This window comes from Acinonyx jubatus, chromosome C1 (genome assembly GCF_027475565.1).
Source record: "Acinonyx jubatus isolate Ajub_Pintada_27869175 chromosome C1, VMU_Ajub_asm_v1.0, whole genome shotgun sequence".
Taxonomy (NCBI): domain Eukaryota; kingdom Metazoa; phylum Chordata; class Mammalia; order Carnivora; family Felidae; genus Acinonyx; species Acinonyx jubatus.
The window spans coordinates 190514060-190527047 of NC_069381.1; the positions used below are offsets into that span (position 1 = coordinate 190514060).

Genomic DNA, 12988 nt, shown 5'->3' on the forward strand with positions numbered 1-12988 from the left:
TATAAACATTGGGGTGCATGTGCCCTTTCAGATCTATATTTTTGTATCCTTTGGGTAAACATCTAGTAGTGTAATTGCTGGGTCGTAGGGTAGTTCTATTTTTAACTTTTTGAGGAACCTCCATACTAGTCTCCAGAGTGACTGCACCAGTTTGCATTCCCACGAACAGTGTGAGAAGGTTCCCCTTTTCCACATCCTTGTCAACACCTGTTGTTTCCTGTGTTGTTAATTGTAGCCATTCTCAGGATTCCCATCTTCTATAACCTGTTCTGCAGATATAAGTAAGCATCTTATGTAAGGATGCTTACAGTTTGTAGGAATATATATGCGAGGATGTTTGCTGAAGCCTTGTTTCTAGTTTTTTGCAATAAAAAGGATGAGTTGGATCTCATTGAATAACCCAGGTAGAGCCTGTGATACATTTTCAAGGGTTAAAAAGCAAGTAGTGTTATATGCGGAATCCTCTCATTTTTATAAAAACACTATCACCTGTGTATTCTTATGTGGGTGTTTTTGTGTGTACATGCGTGCGAGCTAGCAAAAAGAGGTCATGTTTTTAACTGTATAATGAAAGCAATCACTTTGGGAGGTAGGGTGGCCTCAACAGAGGAGAGGCTTTATGTACTTCATGAATTTCTTCACTTAACTCTGTACTATTTGATTTTTGACAGAGAGCACCTGTTGCCTTTGTAATGATCAAGAACAGGTATAAAGTATAAGTAAATAAAGACCTGAGAGTTTTTCTCAGATTGATGTTATATCTAGCCATCAGTTCAGACTTTTTTTTTAATGTTGATCTATTTTGAGAGAGAGAGTGCATGCGCTTGGGTACAAGCGTGAGCAAAGGAGGGGCGGGGGCGGAGGGGGAGAGAATCCCAGGCGGCTCCATGCTTCAGTGCAGAGCCTGACACGGGCCCAATCTCATGAGTCTGGGATCGTGACCTGAGATGAAATCAAGAACCTGATGCTCAACCGACTGAGCCATCCAGGTGCCCCAGTTTAGACTGTATCATATGGACTATTTAGTCAACTATTTACTTCCAAAATAATTCAATGCACTTTTATAAGTAAAAAAGAGTATTGAAGAAAACAAGCTATACATCTGTGTGTATTTTTAAGTTAGCTTAAGGTTTTTGCACTGGTTTGTCTCAAAAATGAGCTGCTCTTCTTCCTTATATTTAGTTTCTGGTAGTTTTCAGTCCTCTGTGGAACCCTTACAGTGAGGACTGGAGGCTTCACAAGTCAAGAGGAATGTGTTGGATATTAGAAGCTTGCGTTGGGGTTGGAGCGTGGTGCCACTTGGGGTGCTCATCCGTTTCTTCCCTTTCAGGTGGACTGTCTGAACCCTGTTAACCACCAGAGACTGTGCGTGCTCTTCAGCAGCTCTTCTGCCCAGTCCAGCAATGCCCCCAGTGCCTGTGTCAGCCCTTGGTAGGGTTTTCCTCTTGCACTGTTGCATTGTATTTAAGAACAGAATTCCAGCAACTTAAAAAGAAAAAAAAATCAGCCATTACGATCTGTTTTTAGGTTCATGGCATGCTGCTCGTTGTATATGAATTGAGAGAACTTTTAAACTTGTGAATTAAATATGAAATTTGTGTTGGTTCATGAGAAGTAAATGAAAGGTACCTTGAGTAAGAGTGAAAAGGATGTGAGGGATGGAAGGACATTTGTACTTGTAAAAGTGAGAAAGTTGATACATAAGAGCTATTTTTTTTTTTTAAGATTTTTTATTTTTAAGTGATCTCTACACCCAACATGGGGCTCGAACTCACAACCCTGGAGATCAAGAGTCACACACTCTACCGACTGAGCCCACCAGGTGTGCCTGTAAAAGCTAGTTTTAAGCATTTTGATGATAATGTACAATTTAGGCAAGTTTTCCATAAGGCATCATTTTCAAAGAAGTGGTCAGTCTTTTGCCTTATTAACGGATTTTGTTCTAAAACCTAATTCTAAGTAGATTGATAGAAAAAGGCTAGTTATTGCATAGTTTTATCTTTAGTTTTAAAAGTACTCTGGAATGTAGCTGCTTGTTTGTGGAGCACCGTTTCCTTGACAAAATGTGTTCTGTATTTAATCTTGGTCTCCAGAAACACTTATTGCTTCCAGTGAGATCAGGGATCCTTCTGGTTCCCGTATAGCTCTAGCAGACTGACTTGGGGCTGGGGAACCCACAGGAATTTTCTCTGGGGGTTTACGGACTCCTTAGGTCAAGGCTTGAATAAGATTTAGGCTACAGCAGGGCTATAACCAAATTCTCTTATTTGTGGGCATTTATAAGTCAGGAATTGGCTCTCCCGGAAGAATATGAGCTGCTGCTGTTCTTGCTCAGTAAAGGTATGAGGACCAGAGAGCAAGAGACAGGAGTTCTGTTTTATGGTGATAGAGCAGAGGGCTCTGTGAAGGAAGCTTTTATCTATTCCTGACTCATATCTATTTTACTCATTTAATGTTATTGTTTATGCATCCTGATGTAGTTTGATAAGATGCTAATGGACTGGGAACGGATAAGGAGCTAGTCCAAACCTGTTTTATCAGCTGAGGTCAAACCTGTTCTAGAAGAACAGCAAAATATTATCTGCTCTAATACTGCCTTCTAGTCACATCTAACAAGTAATCAGTTCGTAGTCTCATGAAGTATCTTTGCTGTGTGGCAATTCTTACGATATGTTCCTGAGAAATGTTGTCTTCTTTTAGGATTGTAACAATGGAATTTTATGGAAAGAATGATCTTACATTAGGCATATTTTTAGAGAGATACTGTTTCAGGTAAGAACAAATTTTCTCCTTATGTTTCATGTATGCTTTTCAGATGCCCAGGATTTCAACCTAAAACGTGAACATTAGTTGGAGTATTGTGTGGCCTTCACTGTGATACCACACTCTGTATACCCTACAGAGAAGGAATTTATTTCACATTCAACTCCAGGATATCTTATCCAGTTTGTTCCTCAGTCTTTGTCTAATTACACTGCCATCCCTAAGACTTTATTTTAGGATGTTTATCTAGAGAGTGATTGAAATGAGAGGCAGGAGAAGCATGAGAACAGCTAGACCTGGGTTTGAGTCTTAGTGCTGTCACCTGCCACTTAACATGATCAAGAACAAGTGATTTTTACCAGCCCCCTTTACAGGGAATAACAAGCTCCAGATATGTCATGGGCTTGACTAGGTAAAAAAATGAGTTGCTATTTTAAAAATGCTAAGCAAATAGAAGGTGCTCAATAACTGGAAACTATCACTGAGCTGTAGCTGAAGACAGGATGCTCGGCTGCAGGCTCCAAGCAGTGTGGGTGGCACCCCGTGCGGATCGTCCACCGGTCAGCGTGACTCCGGAGAGGATGCTGCTCTTTCTGGAGATGGGGTCCAGTTAGCCAGTATTCATTCTACATTGCTCCTCGGTTTCATGGTTAATGTGAGGACTTTCTTTTTGTCAAAGGCCTTCTTATCAGTGTCCTAGCATGTTCTGTGATACCCCCATGGTGCATCATATTCGGCGCTTTGTCCATGGCCAAGGCTGTGTGCAGATAATTCTGAAGGAGTTAGATTCTCCAGTACCTGGATATCAACATACAATTCTTACCTATTCCTGGTGCAGAATCTGCAAACAGGTAAACGTGCCCTGTTACTGTAAATTTCATACAACATTATTTTTTTTTTTATTTGCATAGTTCTTTTGGGAGGGGGTGGTCTGTATTACTTTGGATTTGTCATTGGGCTCTTATTTATTTTATCTTCCCGTGCTGTGTATTCCATTTAGTGTTTGTTTATTGAAGGTTCCATTTTAGAATTTATCAGTCATTATACAAAATATGAATACCTTGTTTGGTAAAATTATGGAGATTATATTTTGACAATTCTCAATTATGCTTATTTATTCAGCACTTATTTAAGCACCATCTATGTGCCAGGGACTGTGTAAGGGCTTGGCATGGCGTCTGTCCTCTGGGGAGGAGAAAGACTTGTAACACAGTAATTACAGCACGCCAGGATGTTTGTGGCTATTTGAGCCTATATCAACATTTCTATCTTAAGAGATACAGCTGAGACCATGTTTAAATTGCTCTCTGCTGGTTTTCATGTGCCATGTGAAAAGGACCATTTTTGAGAAAAAGGAGCATGTGTTTTATTTCTTCTTTTCTTGTTTAACTCTGGAGGAAATACTTGGTGACAATATTATACTTTCAGTATTTACTTTTTATCCAAATTATTTGCAGCAAGCTTATGCCAACTTTAACCTCATTGGCTTATTTTGGAGTGTGCTTTCGGAAGACACATATGAGAATTACAGATAAAATAATAGTGTGACCTATGTCAGCATCAGTGGTTGAGGAAGCCAAAATCAAAGTCTTTTCCTTCTGCAGTAGCACACATATAGCCGTGAGATCATTTCTTGCAATGATCTTACTTTTTATACTTGTTCTTACAGGAACAAGTATGGTTCCTGTTAGACAGCTGGTAATATTTGCGGAATATGTGAACTTCTATAGATTGAGCAGTGAATTAAATGAATAACTTAAATTTGATTTTTATATCTTACATGCTTTGGTGTATATTCTTCATTTTAAAACAAAAACTTCTGCCTTTGGGGCTATGTTAGAAAGGAAAAGGTAAACAGTTTTTGTTACACAAAGATGAAAGATTTCCATGTGTAAAAAAGTTATAATATGACCAAACAGTAATATACTTAATATTAAACTCCTGTAAGGCATGATAAAAAAGGGGCACAAAGCAGTTTCACACAAATGGCCAGTAGACGTATGCAAATAAATTTGAGTTGTTAGTAGAGAAGTGTAAATAAAACCAGTGAAGTGCGGTTTTATTTTGTTTTGTTTTTAAGAAATCACATTTCAAAGATTTATAATTCCTGAGATTAGTAAGCAAGTGGGGAAATTGGTATTCTCAGATACTGTTGGAGATTGTGTAAACCAGTGCACCAATTTTGGAAGACAGTGTGGCAAAAAGTCTCCAAGACTGCATAAATATTCATGCCATTTGACCTACCAACCCCCACTTTTCTTAATTTATTCCAAGGCAATAATTATGGATATTTGTAAGTGTGTGTGTATATATGTGTGTGTGTGTGTGTGTGTGTATATATATATATATATGTATATATATATTCATTCATTCATCGGAGCATCATCAGAATAAAGAAAATCTTGTAATGTCTTAAATGTATATCAATAGGGATTGGTTTAATGTGTCCATATAATGGGATATTCTGTGGCCATTGAAATCAAGTTGTATAAGAGTATTTTATGTGGGAAAATATTTATGATACATTGTTAAGTAAAAATAATACAGGGTTTTGAAACTAATTATAGGAAAGACTTTTTATTTACAAATATGCTGGCTGGGTACCTTCTATGAATTCATTTATGTGTATTTGTACGTATATACATCATGAAAGTAAAAATACTAGCATATTGATGGTGGTGGGATCACCAATGATACTGCATGTCCAGCTATCCCTAACTCTACCCACTTTAAACCTTTCTTTCTTTTTCCAGTTTTCTGCAGTCAAAATGTATTAGATTTGTACTAGAAAAGAAAAATTATTTTTTAAAAAAGAGATTCTCAGTATGTGGTTGCATAACAAGTGATTTATATGAATTTCAGGTAACACCAGTTGTTGCTCTTTCCAACGAGTCCTGGTCCATGTCATTTGCAAAATACCTTGAACTTAGGTTTTATGGGCACCAGTACACTCGCAGAGCCAATGCTGAGCCATGTGGTCACTCCATCCACCATGATTATCACCAGTATTTCTCCTATAATCAGATGGTGGCATCTTTCAGGTAGGAAAGTGACCTTATACATAGTCACCTAGTCCCTAAAGGCTTTGTAACATTTCTTCTATAACTAGATCGAATTAATTTGTGGTGTGTGTTGTTCCCCACTCCCACCCTTGCAAATGCAGGGGGTCATACTCTGTGCTAAGAGCTTTCAGTGTTGTCATTTTATTTAATCCTTATTTTAAGAAATAGGTATTATTATTAACCTCACTTTTGAGCTTACAGGTCACCTAGAGAGCTGGCAAGGGATGAAGTTGTGATGTGAACTAGTAGATCTGCTGTACATGTTAATCTTTTTTTTTTTTTTTTTTTTTCCAACGTTTATTTATTTTGGGACAGAGAGAGACAGAGCATGAACGGGGGAGGGGCAGAGAGAGAGGGAGACACAGAATCGGAAACAGGCTCCAGGCTCTGAGCCATCAGCCCAGAGCCTGACGCGGGGCTTGAACTCATGGACCGCGAGATCGTGACCTGGCTGAAGTTGGACGCTTAACCAACTGTGCCACCCAGGCACCCCTGTACATGTTAATCTTAACCACTGTTTTACATGGAAGCATTGTCAGAATTTTTGTTGAGACATTAACTAGCATAAGGTTGATTGGATATTCCAGATAGAGCTAAAATCACCAGTTCAAAGAATGGGTCCACTGTGGTGCTGAATGATCTGAGAAAGCCTTCAGGTTCTGCCTTCAAAATATATCCAGAATCTGAACACTTGTTACCATCTCCGCCACTCCCGCTCTGGACTGAGCCTCTGTTGCCTTTTGATAGATGATTGCAGTGGCCTCAACCAGTTTCCCTCTGGCCTTGCCCCCTGCAGTCTGATCTCAACAGCAGTCAGGTGATTTCCCTCAGTGAAAATCTGCTTAGGCCACTCCTCTGCTGTAGAGCCTTCTTCTGGGTGTCTGTTTCAGTGAGGGCGGAAGCCAGAGCCTATTTATGGGCCTGTGAGCTCCTGCAAGCTCTGACTGCTCAGTACCTCCTCTGGGTTCTCACCTCCTCCTCCTGTCCCCTCACTGCAGCCTCATTCGTACCAGGGAGGATCCTGCTTGGGAGCCTGGTGCTTGCCCTTCCTTCTCTGAACCGCCTACTCCCCAGATATCTGCCTGCTTTTCCTTACTTCCTGGGTCTTTGTTCATATTTTACCTGAGCTGACTCCTCACCCCTAGCACTCCCTGTCTCCCTTTCCTGCTTTATTTTTCTCTGTAGCACTTACCATCTGCAATAATGTATATTTTAAGTATTTGTTTATTCCTGAATCTCCTTATTTCTGAATCAGGGCAGGAATTCTGGCCCTTGTTCAATGCTGTATCCTCAGCATCTAAAATAACATCTGACACAAAATAGGCCTTCAGGAAATACTTAGAATTAGAGCTTATTTCCTTTGGGAGCAAGAGCTTTAACCGTGAACCTACTGTGTGGACAGGTTATAGCATTTATTAGACAACATAAACTCGTGGGTGGAAAGACTCTTAAGGGACTCATGAGAATAAAGACTGATGAGGAATCCTCAGGAGCTGGGAAAGTGATGTGCTCATGAGCTAATTGTAGAAAGGGATTCCTCTCATTCATAAAGTTTCTTTCCCAGCCATTGTTTTTTATTAGCCTCAGGGGATAAATGATGACATCACAGTACAGTGAAGAAATAAACAAGACAAAAACCCTTCTAGAATTGGGGAGGGTATTATAATGGATGAAGTTGTCTTCAGTATTTTTATAATTGTTGTAAAATGCTATTTTACAGAAACTTTTTCTTCTGCCTCATAGGATTTATGATTACCTCTACTCAAGATATTAAAGTATTTTTTACTTATCTACTATTACTTGTATTTTTTTCTCTCAGTTATTCTCCCATTCGGCTTCTTGAAGTATGTGTTCCACTCCCTAAGATATTCATTAAACGTCAGGCCCCATTAAAAGTGTCCCTTCTTCAGGATCTAAAGGACTTCTTTCAAAAGTAAGTTTTAGTTTCTTCGATCATCTTTTTTTACAGATTTAAAAAAAATTGTAAATATTTAAAAATGTCAGGTTTATTCATGTAGCTTTTTTTGAAATCATAAATATTTTTAAAGTTTTTATTTACTTATTACTTTTTAATATAATTTATTGACAAATTGGTTTCCATACAATACCCAGTGCTCATCCCAACAAGTGCCCTCCTCAGTGCCCTTCACCCACTCTCCCCTCTCCCCCACACCCCCATCCACCCTCAGTTTGTTCTCAGTATCCAAGAGTCTCTTATTACGATTGGCCTCCCTCACTGTAACTTTGTTTTCCCCCCTTCCCCTCCCCCATGGTCTTCTGTTAAGTTTCTCAAGATCTACCTATGAGTGAAAACATATGGTATCTGTCTTTCTCTGACTTATTTCACTTAGCATAATACCAACATAAATATTTTTCTAAATACATGTTGCATATATGCCTGTTACAAAAAAGAAGTAAGACTGCATAAAAGTATAAAAAAAAAATCAAACCATCTTAGACATAAAAACTGTTAAGATTTTGATGTACATCCCTTTAGGTCTTTTTTGTTTTGCAGAATTGTATATGATTCTTAATTAGGTTAAATATAGTTAAAGTTTTGTGTGTGTGGGGGCGCCTGGGTGGCTCAGTCGGTTGAGCGGCCGACTTCAGCTCAGGTCATGATCTCGCGGCCCGTGAGTTCGAGCCCCGCGCCAAGCTCTGTGCTGACAGCTCAGAGCCTGGAGCCTGTTTCAGATTCTGTGTCTCCCTCTCTCTGACCCTCCCCCCTTCATGCTCTGTCTTTCTCTGTCTCAAAAATAAATAAACGTTAAAAAGAAAAAAAAAAAAAGTTTTGTGTGTGTGATTTTTCTTTTGATAAGAGATTAGAAGATTTAATTCCAACTTTTCTGAAGTGTTTAACATCCGTGTTTTTATCAGAGTTTCACAGGTATATCTTGCTGTTGATGAAAGACTTGCATCTTTGAAAACCGATACGTTTAGCAAAACAAGAGAGGAAAAAATGGAAGATATCTTTGCACAAAAAGAGGTAATTCGTTTCTCTGACAGAAACTCAAAGGTTAACTGTTAACTGTTAATCAGAAGTTTCTTTTGGGGGTGTGTGTCCTCACCTGCCCGAATTGTTTCTGTTCCGTGTAGATGGAGGAAGGCGAGTTCAAGAACTGGGTGGAGAAGATGCAAGCCAGGCTCATGTCCTCCTCCGCGGACGCCCCACAGCAGCTGCAGTCTATCTTCGAGTCCCTCATTGCCAAGAAGCAGAGTCTGTGTGAAGTGCTTCAGGCTTGGAACAACAGGTATGCTTTGCGCGCCTGGGGCTTCTTTAATGTTTGTGCAAAATTTGCTCTGCCGTGATGTTTTTAATGTAAAGGCCTTTATTAATAAGGGATGTTACATTTTGCTCTCAAGTTGTAGAAGGTTTTGTTTTTCTGTCACCACCCCCCTTCACTATTTAAAATATATATGCTAGTCATGGGGCACCTGGGTGGCTCAGTTGGTTAAGTGTCCGACTTTGGCTTAGGTCATGATCTCGCGGTTCGTGAGCTCAGGCCCCTCATCAGGTCAGGCTCTGTGCTGACAACCCAGAGCCTGGAGCCTGCTTCGGATTCTGTGTCTCCCTCTCTCTCTGCCCTTCCCCCCCTCATGCTCTCTATCTCTCAAATATGAATAAATGTTAAAAAAAATTTAAAAAATATATATGCTTATCTTTAGGTAGTTTGTAAAGATAAAGAAACAAAGATGAGAGCAGCTTTCAGTGCTGTTTCAGATACTGAGGAGTGTGTGTGCTTATTGCATGTGATGTAACTGAATTAGTATTCCATGGAGTGATTATTGGTTTTTAGGCCAGGACTTTCAAGTATGTTATTTATTTATTTATTTTTTAACGTTTATTTATTTTTGAGACAGAGAGAGACAGAGCATGAACGGGGGAGGGTCAGAGAGAGGGAGACACAGAATCCGAAACAGGCTTCGGGCTCCAAGCTGTCAGCACAGAGCCCGATGCAGGGCTCGAACTCACGGACCGCGAGATCATGACCTGAGCCGAAGTTGGCTGCTTAACCAACTGAGCCACCCAGGCGCCCCAAGTTATTATTTTTCTTTTTTAATGTTTCTTTATTTATTTTTGAGAGAGAGAGAGCACAAAGAGGGGAGAGGCAGAGAGAGAGGGAGAGAGAATCCGAAGCAGGCTCCAGGCTCTAGGCTGTCAGTACGGAGCCTGACGTGGGTCTCAAACCCACGGACTGTGAGATCATGACCTGAGCCGGTCGGACGCTTAACCGACTGAGCCACCCAAGTGCCCCTCAAGTATGTTATTATTTATACCTTTATTTAAATGTTTATTTGGGGAGATATTTCCCTTTAATGCTTATTTAAAAGTCGAGTTGGATTATTATAGCATTTATTTATTGAGCACTTGCATTATGCTAAGCAATAAGTAAGGCACTAGGTGGACGTTTAATCTTTTTTTGGTCTTGTGAATCCTGCAGTGTGTATATACTGTTTCCATTTTACAGAGGGGGAAACAGTATCTCTAAGAGACCAAGGCATTTACCCAAGTTGTGTAGTCACTAATTATCAGAGCTGGTTTGGAGCTCAGGTCTGTTGGTCACTCAAGCTAGTGTGTTTTGGTTACATTATGTTGTTTCTTATAATAACTTGCTGTTCTTTTATAACTATAGTCCTATCACTAATAGCTCTTGATTAGTTGATTAGAAAAAAACCAGAAACTTAGTTATACATAATTTTCATATCTATTGCAGTCAAAGTAGGAAATCTAATTGTTTTGGTTTCACAAAATTTGTAAATGTTATTCAGGATATTAGAAACAAACTATTCTCTTCCCCCCAACCCCTTTAATTATAGATTGCAGGACCTTTTCCAGCAGGAAAAGGGTAGAAAGCGACCTTCAGTTCCTCCAAGTCCTGGAAGACTGAGACAGGGGGAAGAAAGCAAGGTAATGAAATGTAGTCTTTGGTCTTCCATTGATATAAATATTATAGTTAATTTCATTTAAGACGCTCACAAGTAGTAATTTAATACGTAGATTTAATAATACTAAATAGTTTTTCATTTTGCAGTTGTGAGGTTTCCAAGAGACATGACCTGGATGAATTTTTTTATCTTGCTTGAAATAAAATTGTTATAATTCGTTCATTTCAAACATTTGTCAAAAGCTACTGTCTATGGGCTTCACTGGAGAGAGCATCATGGTTGCAGTAGGTCTCTAAAGGAGAGATTTTGGACGTCCTGAGTGTATAATAGAGTCCTAATTTATTTTAATATGTAGTTTTGTGTGTTCTTTATTTCTGTGCTTAAGTGGGAAGTTTTTCATGAGGGGTAGTTTTGCACATTGATTTCATTGGCTTTTCCTAACTGTATTAGTTTTCTCTTGTTAATAACAAATGACCACAAACTTTGTGGCCTAAAACACAAATTTATCTTCATGGAGGTCAGGAGTCTGGCACGGTGTGGCTGGGATCTCTGCTCAGTCTCACATAGCTCCAGACAAGATTTGGTTCAGGGCCGTTATCTGAGGCTCAGGGTCATCTTCCAGGGTCATCCAGGCTGTTGGTAAAATTTAGTTCCTAGTTGTTTTAGGACTGAGGTCTCACTTTTGCTGCTGGCAGTTGACCAGAGCCCATTCTCAACTCCTAGAGGCTGCTTGCTTTCCTTGCCGTGAGCCCTCTTTCATCTTCACACCTTCAACAATGCATGGAATCCTCATGCTTCAGATTCCTTAGTTCCTCTTCTCTGACCTTTAGATACAGATTTGAAAGGACTTGTGTGATCAGATCACTGCCTGGATAATCTTTCCCCATTTGAAGGTTAACCGATTTGGGACCTTGACTACATCTGCAAAATCCCTTCACAGCAGTATTTAGATTAGTGTGTGAATAACAGTGGATGGGGGATGTGTATGGTGGGGGGGGGCAGGATTCTCCGGGGCCATCTTAGAATTCTGCCTATCATACTAAGTAACCATATTTTCAGATAAGCTACTAATGTTAGTATAGTATAAGGACTTAATAATACGATGAGGGACTTTGAAAGAACTTTTTTTTTTTGTACAAGTGTGTAATAATATCTGTAGAGAAGTATTTTCATGGAATGATAAATTCAAGTGCCTTAGATCTGTGTGTTGTTTAGAAATACATAAATGAATTCTTCCTTTTTGTCTCATAGCTGTGTAGGAATTACTTTCCCTTAAAGTTAGGTGAGAGTAAGAGTGAGGGTTACTGAAGATGGTTTGTGTATTAGTATTTGCGAAGTAATCTGGGGCTATTAATGGCTAACACAGACTGTTAATGGCCTTCCCATTTGCCCACAGAAGAAACTGCAAAGCTAGTTGTGTAAGACCTTTGATTATAATATGTACATGCAGAATTAAAAATACAAAATCATTTAGTAGATGATCATCTTTTTGAAGACTTGAAAGTTGATTTGAAAGTCTGTAGCACTGCCTGTATTTTCACTTGATAACTAGTTTTTGAATACCTTAGGCACTATTCTAGGTTCAAGACGTATAGCTATGAACAAAGGCCGTAGTTACTATCCTTGTGGAACATTTGTCTGATTAGGAGGAGACTGATGATAAACCAGTGGACAATAAGCTTTTTAAAAAAATGGAAAAAAGGCTACGAAGAAAAAAATAAGGGAGATGGAGAGTATTGCTAAGGGAGTGGGTGGTGGTGGGTTATTTTATATAGGGTGGCCGGGGGTCTCTCTGGAATGGTGAGCAAATCTAAGAATGTTCTAAATAGCCATCTAAGAAATGACTTTGTAAACAAATTGTACACAGGATTTATAGTGATTCTAAATATATTTCACCTATGTGTAATGGGACTTGAGTAAGTCCAGTGGAAAATAAAAGATTACTAAATTTAATGGGTAATCCTAAGTAGTTCTTAGATGCTTTAATGCTAGGAAGTGAGCCACTGTTTAGAGCACTGTTCACAGAGTGTAGTTAAAGGACTCCTGAGGGTTTAAGTTCCTTCCATGGCCTCTGCAAGATTTCCCTTTTTCAATTATGTATCTGTGTGAGGCTAGATTTTCTTTATATTTTTCAGTCATGATAATATAGCTCAATAGATGAAGTGCAGAAGCCAGAGATAATATCTAGCTGTCTGCTAGACATTAAAGTATTTGTAAAAGTGTCAAACAATGCCATTTTTACCAATTTTTTGATAGGTATTTTTTAATTAAATGTT

General features: G+C 39.1%; 1 protein-coding gene across 6 annotated transcripts in view; it reads left to right on the plus strand.

Moving 5' to 3' along the window:
- PIKFYVE (phosphoinositide kinase, FYVE-type zinc finger containing) overlaps positions 1–12988 on the plus strand; it is an 86019-nt gene that overhangs the window by 53140 nt on the left and 19891 nt on the right. For all 6 annotated transcript variants that reach the window (XM_053215707.1, XM_053215703.1, XM_053215705.1 and 3 more), the window contains 8 exons: positions 1331–1431; positions 2701–2772; positions 3443–3614; positions 5626–5804; positions 7645–7758; positions 8703–8811; positions 8922–9076; positions 10644–10734. In XM_053215707.1, the coding sequence (XP_053071682.1) occupies positions 1331–1431; positions 2701–2772; positions 3443–3614; positions 5626–5804; positions 7645–7758; positions 8703–8811; positions 8922–9076; positions 10644–10734 (993 nt within the window). The remainder of the gene's footprint in view (positions 1–1330; positions 1432–2700; positions 2773–3442; positions 3615–5625; positions 5805–7644; positions 7759–8702; positions 8812–8921; positions 9077–10643; positions 10735–12988) is intronic.